The sequence below is a fragment of the Hakea prostrata genome, chromosome 3, assembly GCF_041222555.1.
Source record: "Hakea prostrata isolate BN-2017 chromosome 3, UWA_Hpros_2, whole genome shotgun sequence".
NCBI lineage: Eukaryota > Viridiplantae > Streptophyta > Magnoliopsida > Proteales > Proteaceae > Hakea > Hakea prostrata.
Genome location: NC_142602.1, coordinates 7402652 through 7423729, shown reverse-complemented (window position 1 = coordinate 7423729; position 21078 = coordinate 7402652). Strand labels below are relative to the sequence as shown.

General features: G+C 39.6%; 1 protein-coding gene and 2 pseudogenes across 3 annotated transcripts; all 3 read right to left on the bottom strand.

The window, feature by feature from the left end:
* Positions 1-353: 353 nt before the first annotated feature.
* Positions 354-6258, bottom strand: LOC149020492 (DNA glycosylase superfamily protein). Its single transcript, XM_089148648.1, has 4 exons — positions 5601-6258; positions 5291-5491; positions 1314-1370; positions 354-1217 (listed from the first exon to the last, which is right to left on the bottom strand). Exons 1-4 carry the CDS (start codon positions 6045-6047, stop codon positions 975-977), a joined length of 948 nt encoding a protein of 315 aa, XP_089004774.1. The 5' UTR covers positions 6048-6258; the 3' UTR covers positions 354-974.
* A 2570-nt stretch (positions 6259-8828) lies between these two features.
* Positions 8829-11144, bottom strand: LOC149020491 (U-box domain-containing protein 40 pseudogene; annotated as a pseudogene).
* A 3507-nt stretch (positions 11145-14651) lies between these two features.
* LOC149020490 (U-box domain-containing protein 40 pseudogene) lies at positions 14652-20611 on the bottom strand (annotated as a pseudogene). Of its 2 annotated transcripts, none has more exons than XR_016172207.1 (2): positions 18383-20611; positions 14652-15147 (listed from the first exon to the last, which is right to left on the bottom strand). The product of XR_016172207.1 is annotated as a U-box domain-containing protein 40 pseudogene, transcript variant X1 (transcript). The 2 variants fall into 2 exon arrangements; XR_016172208.1 differs by having other exon boundaries at positions 14652-20280; positions 20386-20611.
* Between the last annotated feature and the right edge of the window lie 467 nt (positions 20612-21078).

Genomic DNA, 21078 nt, shown 5'->3' with positions numbered 1-21078 from the left:
AAACATTTGTTTATCATAAACAAATCAAATATTAATATGATCAAGTAGCATAATTGTGGGTACCAAGTCCCATCTGATACAGGATATATACAGGATTCAATAGACAATAGGGCACTAACATAATAAATATTCTATCTAGTTTTTGATCAGTGATTACCGTAAAGATGTTCTCATCTGCCACTTGACAAATGCATCTAAAATTCTCTGTAAGTGTCAACTTTGACCCTTTTCAAATTTGGGGGGTAGGTGTCAAAACAGAGGAATATTGGAAGTGGGTAATGATGTAAGCATTTATATATTAATAAGAGTCTACAACAACAAGATCTGAGCAAATCTTCTTAGAGCAGGGGAAACCTATATTTTAAACCCAACAGCATATGTCACCGCTGAATCCAATCGTCTGCTTCAATTTATTGAATAAGCAAGCTAAGCCATTTGGTTGGAAGTCAGTTCTGATTGGACACCACTCTTGTAAACATTAGAACAAGTTAGAAACGATTGGATTTGTAAAGAAATTCTTGTTCTCTTGTCTCATATTACATCTTGGACTTCTTCCACCAATGGTTCTCCAGCATTATCTTCTCTCCCTTCCCCTCCCCTAATCTAATCATGTTATTTTCCTGCTATAACCAAAGTCCAGGTAGGCTTCCTAAGTCATCAAGCCTTCACCATCTAACACATGGATCATATGATTGAGAGTGAAATCTTGAGACCAGGTGAATGGGTGGGTGGGTAAGTGACTGACTGATATTTGATAAGAGTCCATCTCATTTGATCACTTCACTTCATTTCATTTGAGTTTTGGTGGAGGCAGGAGAAGAGGATGGTCCCTACCCACCAGCCACCTAAATAGCTCCTTCTAATCCTTTCTCCTTTTTCTTCCAGATAAATCTTCTGGGACTAAAAAACAAACTAAGAGTACCAGAATTGACTAGAGGCTATGAGGTTGGAAACCCATTAACAAATTTATCTATTTATTTATTATGAGTCTGTGTGGTACAATAGTATTTTGATAGAGGGCAGGGCTGGCCACAGGAATTTCTTTGCTGACTAAGCCCTTTCTTCCCACACATATTGCAGAGCTTACCATGTGTGACGAATAGACAATTTAGATCAAATTTCAATTCATCTGGGATCCGTTTGTTTAGATGAAGGTATGCCTTCTCTCTGTCTGCCTGCACGGGTACCCAACCCAGAGTCTTTGTAATTCGGAAAACCTGCACAGAGTATTTGAAACATTGCAAAGTCTCCACCATTAATCAGTGAATCTGAGAAAAAAATGTAGTGAGAAATTGAAGTATTTCTACACTCACATGTGTGTCCACTGGGAAATCATCTTGCTGAAGGTGGAACATTAACACACATGCCACCTGTCATCCATTTGACAACAAAGGAACTCCTAATTAATTAAATGAAACAAATTATTATGAGGTGAACACAGCATTAGCATAACAATATGGCAAGTGGTAGATCTCCAATCTAAATTAGTACAACAAAGTCATATTTATCAATTGAAAACTTAAAGGGTAGAAATTTTTATATATACCGGGTCCACACAAAAAGGAAGGTGCTCAATATAGGGTCTCTAGTTCAGGCAAGCCGACAGTCTGAAATGAAAGCACCAAAATAAACTACTCCACAAGGTATCCCCATTGTCAATACAAGAAAGAATAATAACATGACGACTGGGGTGTGATGTGGCAAGCTCATCTACGAATGAAGTATCCATGACAATGGGTAATGTAGGCATCCTAGTTAATATATATTTGTACACATGAAAAAGAGAATCTTTTGAGCAGCATATCCCTATTAAGTACAGAACTGTAATTTAACAAGTAAGAAAAGATGTTCATATCAGAGCACTTTCAGAAAAGGGAATGCAGGACCACGGTGTCAAAAGCCTATGACCTGGCTAGAGCTATATGGCTAGAAGTAGCTTGGTCGAACGGTCAATGAATTCTGAAGCAAAAGAATAAAGCATAAATCTATCCTTGAGCTGCTTTACTTCCCAGATTCCCAAAACCTACGAGGAAATGCTACCATCACAGCACAAGAAATTTCAAGTGCATCCATGATCTGTTATCTTACTGAAATGGACCACAAAAGAACATACAGAAATGGAAAGTGCTAAGCATCTTGGAAAGTTGATGTCGTCTGCTCAGATATAAATTATTTGAAAATACTTTCATGGTTCTATGTTGTTCTCCTATTGGGTTTAAAATTACAGTGAAAGCATCCATTGTATACAACTGCTGCAATCTGAGAACTTTAAAACAGGAGCCAGATGCATTTCATTTGACTGAAACAGAATAATATAAAGAACTACAGTGTGTTTAAATAAATCCCAAACTCTACTTATGGAAGTCAGGTTTGACTGCATAACACTATCTAAGGAAGAAAAGACTGGTTGCACAGGGGCGTTGATCTGAAGACTGGAATTTCAGGACTGACATCAGAAAGGGACAGAATAAGCAGAATCCAGGGAGATATAAGATTACATATTTTAGAGTTGAGAGATCTCTGGTAACTCATGATTTAGGGTTCAATTTTGGCTGAAATTATGGCTTTGGGGTCTATTTCGTGGATAAAATTTTAAGGGAATTTATGGTCCACAGCAGGGTTCGATGGGCTTCGTGATGGATGATTTCAGAGGGGGTACAGCCGTACAGCAGGTTTCGATGCGTTTTGTTATGGATGACTTCAGACAGGGTAAAGCGGTGGAGATAGTTAGGATTCTGGAATTCGGCTAAGGTACGGTTTACATCAGGTGAAATTTAGAGGCTAACATGGACGATTAAAATAAGTTATGAAAGATTGAAGGTGGCTAGAAGTATTGCTGAAAGAAGAGAAGGAAACAGAGCTAGTTCATGGGGATTTGAATGTTAATCATGTGAAGCAATTTGGGAAAGCAGAACTAGAATTAAAGCGACAATGAGAGGCCCATGGAATAACTCACAGCCTGGGGAGAATCCACTCCACTACTTGGGCTGTCCACGGACTGGATTGAAATCCAGATCTGATGCGTACCCAGTCCATTAAAGACACGTGGATTGTCAAAATCTAGTCTGATTAGGATCCCTTTGATTACAAATTCCCATGGATGCAAAAATATACGGGTGAAGTGCAAACTACATATATGCTACATATGGCACATGATCCATATGATACCATCCATATACAGGGATTTGGAAGACATTATATTACTGTATGAGCCCACGCGGTCATAAACGAGGGAACAGAGGCAGAAAACAGAAACTGGATGCTAAAACTAGTTTTAATGATGTTAGAGCTAACCATAATTCTAACATATTACCATGGTTAATTTATTGGTTTGAAGGTTGAACATGATTCTATTATTATGTTGTTGAGTCAGTGTTCTAATAATATCCAGAAGATGTAGATTAATAATTCAAGTTATATGGGAAGTAGCTATCAAACAGATATTCTGATCAGCAGTCGAATATCTGGTTCTTAAATGCACAAGGACATCGAATGGGAAACTGTAATTGCTGCGTGGATGTTAACTGGATATGAATATTCTAGATTTGTACCAAATTTGGCCGGTTTGCTTAAAATTAAGTGTAGGATTGCATTCTATACAAGTTAGGCCTTAATCCCATGGGTTTTCTATGTGATAGGCCACTTTTATAGGCCTAAATCGTGGATTGTTAGATTGCATATGGGATTAGCCAGTTTCTTTTCTTGCTTGGTTTATTTCAAGTTGTTTTGGGTTAGTTCAATTGAACTGGTTCTATGTGGTTATTTTAAGTTGCAAGTAATTGTTGGCAAGTATTTAAGGGGTTGCAGTACGACTGTTCGGAGTCTATTTCACTTTCCTAGTCAGTTTAAGTTGCACCTAATGGGTTAAGGATATGGTCAGGCCTTCTTCATTTAGAAAGCTATCTTCCTAGTTTTCTATATAAGGTTGTAATAGGATGAAGTGTTGAAAATAAATAAGATTGCTATTTTGAGTATTCCTTAGCTTTGTGAGAGCTACTCAGTTTGCCCTTCCCATCCATCAAATTTTCATCTCAGCATATGCTGCAAGTTCAGGGCCATCTTCCAATCTTAAACCTGCTGTTCATCTACAATGAGTAAATTGAATCACTTTCCTATCCTTGTTCTTCCTCTTCTAATCCTCTACATTCCCAGACCTGAATTCATCCCCAGTTCATTCCCGTCATAAAAAAAAACCTTCCTCTTTTAATCAAACACCCCCTGCCCCTGTGGGAAACTTGATCTTTATTGCAGCTCCTATCTCTCACACACTCCCCTGCCCCTGAAGGAAACTTGATCTTATCTCCCCAACACAAGAAGGATAGAAAAACAGAGCAACGTAAATGGAATCATAACAGGACTTTTTATAGGCATGTCTGCTCTGGCAGTCTTCCTAGATTGCAAAGATGATGAATGGGACTTAAGAAAATAACCTTCTCAGCTAGCCAATCATTGTCCTAACTACTTGAGATTGGCTTCAAATTAATAAACAATATAACACTCGAATTTTATAGATATTACCATAATACAACAGAAAAATCACAACCACAGACCACAGTATCTAAAAATAGCTGAACTTTGATATAGACTTCTCTATTCCCTTTATCTTTTAGAATGTAATTGTAGACAACTAGTATAAGTTCACTGGATTTTAAACAGACAAAGCTCATAAGATCCATTTTGTGCAGCACAGAATTAATGGGTATTAGCTGACTCCAGCAAAGAAATAATCCTCAAGTGAGCATCAATCATATTACATTCCAAGAATATCTGGGACATAAAATTATAGGTCATGGAACCTTTAATCTTTACTCTTAAGACAAAATTAGTCCCAACACTAAAAAAAAATTCCTTAAAAGAAATCCTTCTGTGACCTCCTAATCATCCTCTTAATAGTAGTTACTTAGATTAGCTAGGTGGAAGTCGTAGTGGGCTATGTCCAACAAAAGGGGCCGAATATCATGTAAATGACACCTAGATACAGAAGTCATAGAAACCACACACATGAATACCCCTAGTGACCAGCTTCCTGATACTAATACACTGAATGTTGTTAATGGCAGCAGCACTTCCTGTGTAATGTTATTACAGAACCTCTAGTTTGAGCCATGCAAGCCCTAGCAGCTACACACTATTCCCGGTTGACAGCACATGAAGTTCTAGTAAATTTGTTCACAGTCTAACTCATTCAGCAGAAATAACAGACTGAAAACGTAGGAACTCTTAATACTTAAAAAGAGTTGTCAAAACAAAATTTTATAGTTTTAATTGAAAAAATAAAAAGAAACAGTACCGTCTTGGGTCCAATGCCTTTGTAACGACAGAGCTCGGCCTTGATTTCATTAACTTCCATGTCTCTTAAGTACTCCAAGCATATTCTACCATTCTTCTCTAGCAAGGCCCTCAATAGGTTCTTAATACAGGAGGCTTTTCTCCCAGCTAAGCCACCACATTTAATGGCATTCTCTATGCCTTTTGATTCCGCAGCATGAACCTTCATGCAAAGAAAAATGATTCAGTGCCCAACAAAAAAAATCAATACGAAATGGAGAGGGTGAGTGTGTGCGCAAGTGTGAGTCAGACGAAGAAGCAGAGAAGCATACATCTTCCCAAGTGGGGAAAGCCCGTTTAAGAGAAGCGAAAGCCCTTGAAGAGTTGGCATCGGTGGTGTTCTGGGAGAGAAGAATGCTTATGAGACCATCCAACACAGTTTCAGTCACAGCTTCACCTTCCCCATCCTCTTGTGGCTCGGATTTCACCGAAGGAAGCGATAGCGACGGCGGCGAAGGAGGAGAATCCCCCGCGTCAGTTCTAGTAGTAGGGTTCTTCTCCCATTTCTTGGAGCGATACTTGGCAAACTCAGGAGGAAAACCATGCAGTGACAATAAATCGTCCCTAACAGCTCGGCATTCTTCCGGAGTCGGACGAGAGTGAGTTGAGTAGGGTTCGTTAATGCTTTCGGAAGCTGCATTGACCTTCTTCTCTACAATCTCTGATTTAACGGGAGATGGATGTGATGGTTTAAGCTTCCTTTTCCGGCTTCCCTCCATAACCGCACTCTGGGTTTGGTTATTATGAATCACAGAGAGTAGAAGAATGCCGCGAATAAAATAAACCACGCTTCTGCAGAAATCTCTCTCTCTCTCTCATCGCCTATTCCAGTTCATAGGGGATTGGTCGATTCGTACCGGATTTCTAGGGTTAGTGAACCGATCTTGATTTCGAGCAAAGCTTCGGCTCAAATTTACATTTTTACCGCTAGGGTTTAAAGAATCGGAACCGGATCAGGGAATCAGCTGATTTGGAAGGTAGGATCCTCTGCCGCCCGGTGGTTCCCTCCATCGAATTTTATTGTCTCATAAAGGCCCTGAGCCCAGCCAACGCAAGAATCCGGATCATCACCCCGTCGGGGAGCACTCTTGGGTTCTCCACCACAAAAAGGTGGGCCCCACCACTGAAAATATAAAAAAATAAAAATAAAAAAAACCCTCCCATCACCACCCTGGCCCCCTGTTTTTGTGGTGGTGCCGTCTTGTGCCCCGCGGGTCGCGTCCGGCTCCCCGCAGCTGTCTAATGGTTGAAATCAACACTCTGCTGAGGCATATTAATATCCCTATCCTCCGGTTTAGTAAAGCCCTTTGTACCCAAAAAAAAAAAAAAAAAAAACCGTAAGCCCACCTATTTTCAGGGGACCTTACTTCAGTCACCGTCTTGTCTGTCGGATCCAAAATCTCGACTATCCAAAATTTTGTTTGACCGTAAATGCACATGACTGAAGCAATTTTGATCGTTAGTAAACAAACAGTAAGACAATTTTTTGAATAAAAGAGAGCAGGGGATCTGCTGGACTCATAGTCATATGTCCAATATAAATTCTTTGTTTTTTGGGGTAGAAACATAAGTTTATAATTTGTTCAACAAAAAAAAAATTAGAAGTTTTTAACTAAGAAAAAAACAGAAAACTTTAATTCACCGGCATACATCCCAAATTTCAGATTTGGATCCATTGGACTTATCTACAAGCTAGCAACCTAACTTACCAGTTTCAGACAGAAGGTCAATAATGTACTTCTATTGAGACAAATTGAGATCTTTGTGTTCTTGTTGAACTTAATACATTAATGTACATTTTTGTTTAACTATCTAACCTATCATGAATAGGTTGGTGGTGGAGAGTTTAGAATTTTTTAAGTTTAGTAAATTAATATTGGGTCTTTTTAGAATATTAAATTACGTCTGAGTTCCAAAGTAATTAATATCGTCTTCCACAATTAAGTTTAATGACCAAAATAGCCCTAAATATTACACATGTTGCAAGGGTTGAACGTACGACCTCTTTATTAAGAGGTGATGGTCTTACCAACAGAACAACTTTGCATTGGCAGGATTTCAAGAGTTTTCAAACAATATAAAATAGACATAGGAAGCATTCCACCAATAGTAACAACAGAGACAAATGAGATATTGATAAAAATCTTTGAGACATCAGAAATTAAGGATGTTTTTTTTGCAATGAAACCATCCAAAGTGCCTAGCCCAGATGGATTTTCCACCAGGTTTTTTTCAAAGGTTTTGAATCCTTGTTCTCGAAGACCTCTGTAGATTCGTTCAAGATGTTTTCAGATCAAGGAAATTGTACCCTACAATGAATGAGATGTTTGTATGCTTGATCCCAAAAATTAAAATTCCGGAAAAAGTGGAACACTATAGGCTGTCGATTAGCTTGTGTGGAGTGGCCTTCAAGGTGATCACAAAAATAATGGCAGAGCGGTTGAAAAAATTCCTAAAACCACTGATATCACCATCACAATCAGCTTTTGTCCCCTTTAGATCCATTTCAGATAATGTATTATCAGCCCATGAAGCATTTCATTTCTTAAGGAACAAGAAAAAACGCAAATAACGGTTCGTTGGCCTGAAGCTAGATATGCGAAAGTCATATAATCGCCTTAAAATGGAAGTTTATAGAAAGAGTGCTATTTTGTATAGAGTTCTCACATGAATGAATTGAACTCACCATGGAGTGCATCACAACTACATCCTATCAATTCTTGATCAATAGATGTGTCGAAGGCAATATCAAGCCTACAATGGGATTCCATTCCTCCATTCATATTCGTACTTTGCACCCTGGCCCTACCAGCAACTATCAAGGCTGCTGAGGTGGAAAGTTCGATTGAAGGTATGCGAATCGGAAATAGAGGTATAGCGTTAACTCATATGCTATTTGCGGATGATTGCCTCATGTTTTCCAAATTGAAACTTGATTCAATATTTTTTTTGAATTGTGATGCCAGTGGGCAAATGGTGAATCTACAAAAATCCTGTTTGATGCTGAGTGCCAATACCCCAACCCGCTTTTGAAGATGGGTTTGCTCGTGTCTCGAAGATAAAGTATGTCTCTCTTCCATCAAAATACTTGGGACTCCCTACAATTATTGGACAAGACAAAGTGTTATTTAAGTAGCATTTGCCCTCCGAGGTTATGCTGGCTCACATTTGCAAATCTAGTTACATGTACTACAAACTTTGCTTAAATCATGATCCAGTAATCATCTTCATTACCATGAATACTTGTTGGGGGCCCCATAGCGTGAACGCCAAAAGAGCACAAACAGACATACATATCTGAACCATGGCCGCCACCCTGTGGTCCCTTGGATTCTGGATGAGTGGACTTAGGTGAATTCAATTACTAAACATATAAGAAATGCAAAAGCAGATGCTTCATTCAAGTAATGAACAACAACATGACAAGGAAAAGAAGAACCAGATGCCATTAAAAGTTTTCATAGGTATAAAAGAAAACACCCAATGTATCAATTCCACACTTGCATTCCGAGGAGACAGATTCTGTAAAGCTTTTAGGAATTCCTTTATGAATGCCATTGTGGGGAAGGATGATATGGATAAGACTTGATAATTAAAAGGGGAAGATGACCTTGGAAAGAGCCAAAGTAGAGACTTCAAATGTTTCCTAAGAAGATAGTGTTGATGTAACTCCAAGGATCATAAGAATACATCACCTTAATTGTTATATTGATAATTTTCAGAAAAAAAAAAGAAAAACAAGTTTTTGATTTTACATCCCCTGATCAAAAAGTGGAGAATTTGGAAGTGAAGATGAACAAGAGGAGGAGGAAAAGGAAAAAAGAAAACCCCTCAATAATTACATTTACAATCAAAGTGGAAACTTAAGAGCTAAGTTGAGTTGGCAACCGATTCGGATCGGTGACGAGTCCGACTGAACGTCCCCGATTCCAACAAACTCTCCCAATCAACCTCCTCTTCTCCGACGCCGTCATGGCCGAAGCCACTCCTTCTCATCAACTGCAATATCCTCTTGGCCTTCTCTTTGCTTCGTTCACTCCCTCTCTCTTCCACTTCTCTCAACACATCCGCCGCCCCCGCATCCTTCGCCAGCGATTTAAACCTCAAACTCCCTTGACTCAGCGCGAACAACGCTCCAACACAGTTCTCCCGAATCGTGTCCCAGTTAGACTCGTTTCCCCTCAACATCCCCACGAAGCATTCCACCGCGTTCGCATCAAGCAACGCGCTTCGCCCCTCTGCACACGCCGCTAAGTTGCAGAGTATGAGCAGAGCTCTGCTCGCAAGGTCACCTCCCTTTGCCATGGCTAAAAGCGTCGGCACAGAACCCAACTTCACGAGTTTGGAACGGTTGCTCTGAACCAGCGAGAGATGGTACAGAGCAAGCGCCGAGTCGTGCCGAGCCCGCTCGCTATCTGACCGGAGCATGTGTAGCAGCGGCGGCAAAGCTCCTAATACACCTATGGCCATCTTGTTCTCATCATCAAGAGCCAGGCTGAAGAGGGCACCTGCAGCGTGTTCTTGCGCTTCAGGAAATCCTCCTTTCAACACATCTATTAATGGTGGAACGATACCCGCTCGTACAATCTTTACCTTGTTAATCTTTTCCAACGAGAGATTCACCAGAGATGCTACAGCGTTTATCTGAATCACAGAGTAGCGTGAGTTCAGAAGAGATTTAAGCACAGAGAGCAATTTTGGGGTACAGAGCGGAACCCTCATATCTGGGTTGGTTCTGGTAATCTTTCTCAGTGAGACCACCGATTCTTCTTGCTCGAACACTTGTAAGCTCTTAAGTTTAACGACAATCTCCTCTGCTTCTGGGGACATTGGGTTTAGGGTATCATCCGAAACGTTGTCGGATGACGAAGAAGTCGAATAACAAGAAGGTCGCGTAGCAAATGGTAAAGGAGTTCCTGGAGTCCCTGGAGTTCCTATAATCACCGATTCTTCAGAGCTCGTGTAGAAATGCATCGGCCGGCGATTCAACTCTGTCGCTGCGTAAGAATATTTGACTGACGGCTTCTCTGTTACTCCTTTAAGCAACTCTTCCTTCTCCGTATCTTCTTCTTCTTCTTCTTCTTCTTCCTGCGATGAAGGGTTGATTTCTCCGGGGGAATTAGTGCACGAACGAGCTTCTCTGCAGAGCAGACATCTGGCGGTGTTGGCCGTTCGACGCGATTAGTACGACACCAATTGAGAATAGTCGATTTAATGGCGATATTAGGGATTACAGTAGAAAAATCAGGTTTCGAGCCATCAGGCAGCACTGGAGTAAACCCCAAGTCTTTACAAACCTGAACACAGATTCGCTCGATAGTATGACCAGAAGCAACAATCACGGGATCCGCCATTAAAGACCCAGAAATCGGACAGGTGAATTCCTTCGGTGGTGGTTCCCTCCATTCTGATTTTAGCGAACCCGGCCGATACAAGAAAATCTTCCACCTACGCTTACCATTTCCCATCTAGGTTACTCTCCCTAACCTCTACTACTCTCTTCAGAAAACGAACTGCTTGTCTGATTTCTTACGAAATCCTGAAATAGACATCCCATCTTTGTTGTGGTAAACGACAACATAGGACCAGAAACCAGAAGTAGCTATGTAGCTCCCACAGAAATTCAGACTTCAGACCTGGTCTTAGCTTGAATCAGATATTTGCAGTTTTGCAGAGATGGCGATTTCTGTAGCAGACAAAGAAGGGTCGAGGTTGCTTCGGGTAGCTTTCTTCCTAATGGCCCATAAAGTTTAAAAACCAGAAAGAGATTGGTTACTGTTCAGTTACTCGTTTCTTCGACGAGTCTGAGTTGCAGATATTCCCAAAAAAAAACTTGTGGATGTGGTTTCGGAGATGAGAATCTTTTATCTTGCAATTTAATTTTCTTCAGTTCCAGAAATACCCTTCGTGTAAGAATATAATAAGAAGGTGACATGGAAAAGCTGACTTATATTTTAATAGATTATATAGTCCACGAGGGGCATGGGGTCATCTGCAAGTTGTCTCGTTTTGTGGGCCTGCCATTCCGGACCGGTATCAGTACGATACAAACATGAACCGGTTTGGATCCGCCGGCCTGTATCGGATAATTGTGCCTTTATATTCCATTAAAGAGCACTAAGTCATATTCTTTTCAAATACAGTCATACTTGGAAGGTCTAAGATTCGCATATACTAGTTGTGCTTCAAAATATCAAACTCTTAATCATCTCAGTCCTGAAAGCAAAAGAGCCCTCTATGATATTTGTTTGACGTATCGGATAAGGATTGGTTGTGCTGGAGATAAGAAGTCAATGACACTAGAGTTGATCTCGTATCGGTCTTGTATCAGTTTTGTAATTTGTCTTTTGTTCCTAAGGGTTCAAACCTGACTCCGAGGGTGTGTTGTCAATGGCAATTGGCAAGGCGACTTTTCTTAAATTTGGTTTGTCATTTTTCATGGGTTTTACTTATTTTTCCAGGCAGAAAGAAAATAATAGGAAGAATGTGAAGCGAGATAGAGAAGATGGCTGAGGTCAGAATGGAGTAGTTTTCAGATGGGTAAAAACCCAGTCTCTTTGTTGGAATTGACTAGTTCCTGAGGAACCAGGAGGGGGATTTGTTATGTGAAGCCGTGAAGGAGAAAAGAGAAAAGAGTTCAAAAGAAAAAGATAAAGTCAAGCTTCCAACATTCCCTTTTTAGATCCACTAAAACCATGCAATTATTGAGTCTCGTGTGTTTCTTACTTGCCTCTTTTTCCTTCTCTTTCACAGATACAATCACTTGCAGTGAAAGCGTGAAAACTAACATTTTTTATTTGTTGAGGCAATTCCGATTCAGGGTCTATCCAATATCGAACCACTACTAGGAATCAAGAGTGAAACATAATAAAAATCGATTTTTTACCAAAAACAAAAAGGTTCCCAATCAAGGGTGATCCAAACCCATATATGAATCCCAAGAAGTAAACCAAGATCATCACTACTGGTCCATTACTTAGCTGTTAAGGCAACCTTTAGATTAGCTTTGGACTGGGTCTTCAATGGTGGGTCATCCATTGTTTGTTCATGATAGCACTTATGCAAACGCCCTTTTAGTCCATCTTTCACATCTTGAAAGCTACCTTTGCCTAGTTGTTGCTGTCCTGATCAATGGCTCCACCATAGTCTTCTTTGTTTTAATTGGATTAGTTTCTTTTAGTTTCTTCTTCAGAGGTCTAATGGGTAGGGAAGAACCAAAAGTTAATTGATAATGGAAGTGGCAATGATATCATGTGGATTTGAAAAACGTATAAGACTTATTCTTCTCTTCTTCAATGTAATTATAAATCACATAGAAACACACATTAGTGCATACAAACCCAAAGTAAAGTAAAGATTCATATATGTTCTATATTAGCATTTCTTTGAAAAGATTGTAAAAGAAAGTGCTTTTCCCTTTGGGTAAATCATATTAAATCAAAACCAAAAGCTAGAATTAGGAGTCAAAGAGATAGCCAAGGTTCATGCTTCAAACAAGATATGAAGAAGCCACTAATGAATTAATTTGTGAAGATGCAGTTGGCTTAAAGTTGTATCTTTATGTAAAGAAATGTTCAAGTCCAACTGGGGAATCAAAAAACTCCAAAAACCAAAGCCAGATAGAATGAAGCTGATAAGTTTATATCTGTAATCTGTGACCTGTAACCTGACAAATAATAGAGAAAAAGGAATAGGGCTGTAAAGTTCAGTTTTACTAGCTGTAGCATATCCCTGGTGTTCAGAAATGAATACCAAACCAGATATAAAAAAACAAACAGAAATGGTAAACAAAAATCGTACAACACAAAAGTTTTGAGTGATTCCAGAAAAAGTGGTCTCTGGAACTGCAAAGAATAATTTTTCTACAAAATCAAAACAAGTAATACATCCAATTACCCATATAACCTTTTCAAATCAATACATAAATACAATTTTGGAATACAATATATTGAGTATTTCTTTTTTCAGATGATCCCAAACTTTAGTACTTTAAAACTCCATGAATAAGTCCATTATACACACTTTTTTATTAAACATTTTCTCAATCAGTCACATGTCACAATGGATGGCCTAACTCAACCATTCACTATTCATCAATGTTGTACCTTCAATAGTTAAAAAGACTATGTGAATGATAATTGTCTTGCTTTATTGTTAAATGTTATTAAAATCAAAAGTATGAATGAATATACAGAGATAAAAAAATCAAATTTGATAAGAGAAAAATCTGAAAATCAATCAAAATCTGAGGCTTAATTTGGTATGAGACCAACAGGGTCTAATAGACTGTTGGACACGTGAACCAACTAAGCAAACACATGCAGTGGTTGCTCGGATAGCTAGCCTGATGATGATGACATTGAAGTATTGAACAACACTGAAATGAACCATAACCAATAGGAGCCACACAGAGGGGGAGAGAACCTTATTTTTTAGCAAAATTTGGTGTTCCAAACACAATCATGATTCATGAGCACTGGGGTAGGGTTGAACATGCTAAAGTGGAGACCAGCATTATCACCAATGCCTTTTAAACTCAAAAGATGTTGGATTCAATTGTCATGTTAACTCACTGAAGCATCAAGAAGGTAGGATTCCTGTTTCATGGGATGTAGGGTTATTACTTTCATGCTGTCATCTGTCTAGCACAAAGCTATTTTCCCAAATAAAATCCTGTTAGCAGCCGTAAAGCTTAGGACCTGAAATAGTTGATAGTCTTGAGACATGATACAATAACCGTAATTTCAATTCTAATAAAATTTGATTAGCTACATGTCCAGGTGTTTCGGACATTGTGGTGACAACCTTTTATTTAGAGACAGTAAAACCAAAGAGGTCTTGAGCTTCAAGCTCTGTCCCAGCTGACTCTCACCCCCAACCCCCGGAAAAAAAAAAAAAAACTTCCCTATACGACCTCCAACCCTTGTGACCGATTTGATGATAACCCCAAAAATAGAAATTCAGCTACCTCCCAGGATACAACACAGACACAAGACCAAGACCTTGAAGTATGAATTTCAGTCCTAACCAATATTCATAGTCATCTCTTAGGTCCAACTGGGTTTTCTTGGCTCTTTCAATCTGAATCAAATTACCGATTTGACTTTTGTCATACATGGAAACTACTCCCAGATCGATTCTAATTTCTATCATTTCTTTATCTAGCTAAATTTTATCAGATATACATCTCAACTTTATCATTTTCCGATGAACCTTCCTACCATGGATCTTTTATTGGTAATCTACAAGTACTCCTTTGAGAAATCAATCACCAAAACTATCCTTACAAACATCCAGACTAATAATACACAGCCCCCTGTAGAACATTTTTTTTCTTTTTGGGCTCAAAAGAAAATATATTAAAATAGAGAAGAAAATACATTCGGATTACAGACAAACAAGCCGGATGGGCAGCATAAACCTATTCAAAAGTAAGCATGGCATCTACATCAAGCGTGAGTTCTCTGAAGCTAACAAAGCTCCTGTACAAGCTGAATAGTGGAGTCAAACTTGTCAAGAATCCACGAGCCATCCATCTTGATTTAAAGCCAAACTAGGAAATCTCAGTAAAACAAGACGCAATAACATTTCCTAATTGTACATTCACGCATAACTTACTCCTGATCTATCAGCAGATTCTCTCTCAAATTCCATTGAAGCTGGAAGCCCAACAATATCAGATGAAAAGCCAATGGTGATAAATGTGATATGGAGGTTCTTGAGCTGGTCCCAGATCATTTGCTGAGATCTAGGCTATACCAGCCAAGATGGTTGTTTGGAACGAGACAAAACAGCAACAAGAATCTTTTTTCTTGTATCCTGAAATCACAGCCCTCATAAGAAAAGGAAGTCAAACTCATTCCATAGAACCAATAAATACGTCAATCATATTATTTCATTACACCTAACAGAATAAGGCCCTATTTACCCAGAAAAACAGAAGCGTTATAGCCTTATAGGTACTATCGATATACTACCTTCAATAAAATAATGGAAGACATGATGAATGGTCGGGACCGACTATCTACCACTTTTCACATTCATGCAAACAGTATTATAATCAGGGTTACTCCAGTGAAATATCAACTCCTGGATGCTTCCAACTTTACAGAAAGTTGAGGAACTCAAAATTTTCTACTAAAGCTTGGAACTTTGGTTTATATATACAGTAAATAGAGATAATCACATAACTTTGAATGATTTGACGAGCTTCAATTTCCTTTCTTTTGCACTTTACATTACTTCAACAGTATTTTACGTCAATTAGATGGCTTAGGGGGCAAAATTCACATAACCTTAGGATTTGTCCTGGTCAATGAAGTGATTACCATCCAAGGTGCTTTGTCACTAGATGTCTGTCTGGAAGAAATCAGAGGAGAGCATTTAGTTAGTTGTTTTTCTCGGAGGGGGCAGGTGGATAGAGGAGAAGAGGGAGGGGTTAAGCCAACCGAGCAGGGAGAATAAATGGCTCAGGATTTGACCGGCTCCGAGCAGACTCGTGGTAATGAGATTGGATTACAGCTCAACTCGAGACCAAGACTCCTCACAACTCATACCAATAGTGGCACTGAGTTTCCAGAGATTGTTTGAAAAGGCATTGCAGGCCACCTTCCATGGAGTTGACAGTTTTCAAACTCATTCACCAGGTAACAAAACCAGAAACTGAAATGCATGCATAACAACAATAATAACTACAGTGGAGACAATGCATTGAACATAGTAGCATCAATGGGTATTCCCAGATCTTGGAGGTCATTGTTCCCATCTGTCTCAAACAATCATGTCCACATGTGGACTAAAAAAATGCCTAGTGCCAGCCACAATTGGAAACAAAGAAGACTGGAGATCATTTACTGCCAAGTAAAAAGAATTTCAGCAGATGTTGGAAGAAAAAAAAACTGGCCCAGTTCAATTTTCTGATCTTTCATAATAACAAAGTCCTTGCTGTTATACCATAGAATGTCCTTTTGTTTCTTCTTTAGTCTATACTTTAAATATCAATGATGAAATAACTTTCCAAAGTCAAAGGATACTCGTAGATGTGTCAATAATCCTGAATAAGATGCTATAGGAAAATAAAGGGGGAAATAAAGAGTGTCCCCCCCCCCCCTCTGGGAGGAATAAGCATTTGGGCCCTGGGCCCTAATAATCAGCACCCAGCCATGTGTTTCATGATAATTAGATCCAGACTCACTGTCAGATGAACCACGTTTGATAGACTGATTACACATAATCAGCACTCCTCCTGAGGCAACGATGCAGAGAAGTCACCCAAAGAACCTATTTTATTGTAAGCTTGCTTTATGTTGTGTTACACATGTGTTGGGCCTTTAACAGCATAAACTATGGGCAGATGATAGGAATACAATATTATGCTTAGTTGGCTATTTAAGTTTCCCTTCACCATTTACAGATTGAGATTTGGCTTCAACAGTGCTGCACAACAAAGCTTTGAACACACACCCGAACAGAGGGATTCTACTCCTGAGAAGCCCCCAATCTCTTTTATCTTCTTTGTACACTATTTTCCTGTATTACACCACTGTTTTGAGTCTTTCATTAAATCAAACTTCTTGTTATTTATTTAATCTGTAGTTAGTTTTGGTTATTACCTCTTTTATTTGCTGATTGCATACTGTTCATGTGATAATCAAATCACTGTAAAAAGAAAGCTGTGTGTCAGACCCCTCCATCTTTTGGTCATTTAAGGCCTCCCTAACCCTAAAACACTTCTTTGATCTAGGTTTACTTGCTGACCTAATTAAATTTTAAAATCTCCTGACTCATCTCTCTCTATTTTAGACCTGAAATTCTCAGATTAAAACTTTTACCCCGCCATTGGATTGTACTGATTTTCTAGGTATGGTATGATATACCTTAACAGCTTGAGTCTCGATACGGTTTTCAATCTCATCGGATCCACTAATTTGGTCTAACCTCGTTTTACTAATTTCTCAGTTTCAGCTTCAGATTCATTCTTTTTAAATCTGGGCGTTCTCAATATATCTGTGATTGATTCCTAGAATTTGATTCTCATCTGCATCTTCCGATAAATGTTGGGTTGATTATCATTTGAGTTGGGTTGGCTTGCAATCAGGTTCGGTAGATGACCTATCAATACCCGCAAGGTGACTGAACAACCAAAAGTTAGTTCAAGAGAAGTTTCTGCGCACACAGATTTTTTTAAAGGAGTTGGATCATCTATCCAAAAGAAATAAATAAATAATTAAAAACAAAGACAAGACCAGTCAGAAGTCATTTGACTCATTTGATTTGCAAAGGATGAAGTAAATATTCTATCTTGAGTAAGAACCAAATGGATTTAGCCAGACAGGGATAAATAAAGCTAAAACTCTAATCAACAGCAACAGACTGACAATAATGGAAGTGGGCATCAAATAGAAACAGAAGAAATATGAGGAAGAAGAATATAATATGATGGATTACAGTAGATTTCAGAATTCTACTACAACAGAATTATATGACTCACTACCAGCAAGTTATCAAAACATGTAACTCCTCACTGCAGGGTTTAGGATGACTAAATTTAGATAGTTGAAAATAACCAGAAATACTTAAATCCCCCAAACTAAGTGAAGATCTAAGTCTCTAACATATATATAAAAGTTGCAGTAAATATAAATTTAATATGTCTCAGAAGAGACATATAGTATACGTTCTATTGGTTGAAGGAAAACCTCTTAATGGTCTATTCAACAATATTTACAAAATGAATAGAAAGTGCCAAGCAACGAAGCTCAAGATCAACTAAAGAGGGAAAGCAAAAGTCATGTCAGCAAGAAGCTTGCGCATTTTCCAGACCATTTACCACCCAAAAAAATTTAAAAATAAAAAGAAAAGAAAAAGAAAAAGAAGTTATCCACTTTTTCATCCTTGAATAAAAAGCAGAGCTTCATGACTATCATTCTCGACAAATAAGGGTGGTATAAAGGGCTTCTCTTTGCAAACAGGCACTAACGTACTTGTCTCTAAAGGTATCTATCAGGTCATATATATCTTTATTTCCTGGAAAAGTAAAGTGCGTGATACTTACTTCCTCACCTCAAAGAGGATAGAAATTTTTCCAAAACCAAGTGTGATTATAGAAGGCAAAAGCACCGAGTGGTTCCTGCCTGCAGAAAACCAAATCAACAGGGTAAATATAAATGAACCAGTTCAAATCCTATGGGAACAATAATAGTTCAGGACACTGTCAACAAACCAGTGACTTTTAATAGCAACGGATATTGAACATTTACCTAACTAAAAATAACTGGAGAGTAAAATTCCAAAGACACATCTCTAAGTTAGGTAGCAGTTTCAGGGGAATGCGAAATTGATCCATCAAGCAAAGCATTTTGGAAGCAGAAGATATGCGTTAAGACTCCAGAAAACAAAAATATACCTGATTTGCATCATGGCATTGATCACCTATTAATAGATTAACAGTTACTATAATTACAATCCTTGAGAACAAGCTTCTAAACAGACATTTACACGGAACCACATATATGTTACTCCTGGGCAGGCTTTCTCAGGCCCTCAACATAACCAAGAGTTACGTTCTTTCCATCGATAAAGATAACAGTCATATAAGCATGTAAGATCTTCCAAGCCCTCTCCCTGGCTCGTTCACTCCCTCTCTCTTCCACCTCTCTCAACACCTCTATTGCTCCTGCTTCCTCCGCCAACCCTTTAAACCTCAAACTTCCTTTACTCAGTGCGTACAACGCCTCCACACAGTTCTCCCGAACCGTTTCCGAGTTTAACTTGTTTTCCCTCAACACCCTTACGAAGCATTCCACTGCGTTCGCATCGAGCAATGCGGTCTTTCCCTCTGCACATTTCGCTAAATTGCAGAGTATAAGGATAACCCTCCTTGCGAGGTCGCCTCTCCTCGCCATCGCTAGCAGTGTCCGCACACAGCCTAGCTTCACGAGTTTGGACCGGTTACTCTGGACCAACGAGAGATGGTACAGAGCGAGCGCCGAGTCTTGCCTACCTCGCTCGCTCCCCGACCGTAGCATGTGGAATAGCGGCGGCAACGCGCCTAATACACCTATGGCCACCTTGTTCTCGTTGTCAAGAGCGAGGCTGAAGAGGGCACCAGCGGCGTGTTCTTGCGCTTCAGGAAACCCTCCCTTCAACACATCGATCAACGGTGGAACGATCCCTACTCGAACGATCTTTACCTTGTTAACCTTTTCCAACGAGAGATTCACCAGCGATGCCACCGCGTTTATTTGGATAACTGAGTACCGTGAAGTGAGGAGAGGTTTTAGCACAGAAAGCAAACGTGAAGTACAGAGCGGAACTCTCATATCTGCGTTGGTTCTGGTGATGTTTCGCAGTGAAATCACGGATTCTTCTTGCTCGAACACTTGTGAACTCCTGAGCTTGACGACGATCTCTTCCTCCTCTTCCGTCGACATTGAGTTAAGGCTCTCGTCAATTACGTTGTTGGACGACGAAGATGACGAAGGTGACTCAGGCATAGCTGCACTTACCGCTTCATCGGAGCTCGTATAGAAGTGGGGCGAGCGGGGATTCAACTCGGTTTCCTCGTTAGAAAAACTGACTGGAGTCTTCACGTTATCCTCCTCCGAAACCGAAACCGATGACTCTTTCTCGGATTCTTCTTCTTTGATCTTGCATTTGAGGGTTGATTTCTCAGGTGGTAGGAGTGCACGGGCGAGCTTGTTCGCGGATCTAAGCTCTGGCGGTGTCGGTCGTTCAAAGCCATTGGCGCGGCACCACCAGTCGAGAACAGTGGATTTAACGTCGATTTTCGACCTCTGCTTACTGCTCTCCATCTTAATTAGTAGTTCTCACCTCTCTCTCCTACACTCTCGGAGAACTCAGAGACGAAACAAGTACAACTTGTGTTTCCCACGCCTGCATCCGTATAACAGAAATCTCATCTTTGTCGTCGCTCATAAACAGAACAGAATCCTGTAAAATTTGAGAGAAACCATTAACCAGGAAATCTCGGCACAGGACGATCGAGCTCCCGCAAAGAAACAAGGACACATTAACACAGAGAGAGATGATAGTAACCCTAGAACAGCCCGCAGAGGAGGCAGTCACAGCCAACACTGTCGAGAGGTCTTCTCCCTAATCTCATTTCTTTTCTCCTAGGAGCTTGCAGATTTGCAAGAACGACGATTCTGCACGAGCTCGGCCGACAAGATAAAAAAGAGGAAGTTACGACTACGATTACGATAGTCCAAATAATTCAAAAGAAACAAAACAGAAAAGAGATTCGGGGGGTCCGTTTGGTAACGTGGATAGCATCATAAATCCATAATCACGTGGGCCGTTGGGGGGGCTGCCAGGGCAAGCGTCACCATCACTATCAAGTTGTCTCCTCATGGGGCCCATGCTTTGGTTTTATAATATGATATGAATGAATTTAGCCCAGCCCATTGGCCCCATTCTCACCAGCTGTTGGTCAATATAGCCTGAATTGCATTCACATTTTCTCTTACGTCTCCCATGAAATTTCAAATCATTGTCTTGTATTTCTATCCACGTAGGGAAGTAGTGATCAATACCATCTATGCTTTAAACCCAAAAAAAAACATCTATGCTGTACAAGTAGAACCATGGGCCCTGGCCCTTTATATGAAGATTGGATCAATCATAAAGACTGATTACCTGATTTCTGTTCGTCCAAAGATCGACTCCCTCACCTTACGTAAAGACTAAAGACTAAGTGAAAAAGTTCATATATTTCGCCAACCAAATTTC

Coding starts and splice junctions, on each gene's coding strand:
- LOC149020492 (XM_089148648.1), bottom strand. CDS start 6,047: ATGGAGGGAAGCCGGAAAAGGAAGCTTAAACCATCACATCCATCTCCC. Junction 5,492..5,600: donor CTTTCCCCACTTGGGAAGAT/GTATGCTTCTCT, acceptor CTTTGCATGAAG/GTTCATGCTGCGGAATCAAA. Junction 1,218..1,313: donor ATTTCCCAGTGGACACACAT/GTGAGTGTAGAA, acceptor TACTCTGTGCAG/GTTTTCCGAATTACAAAGAC.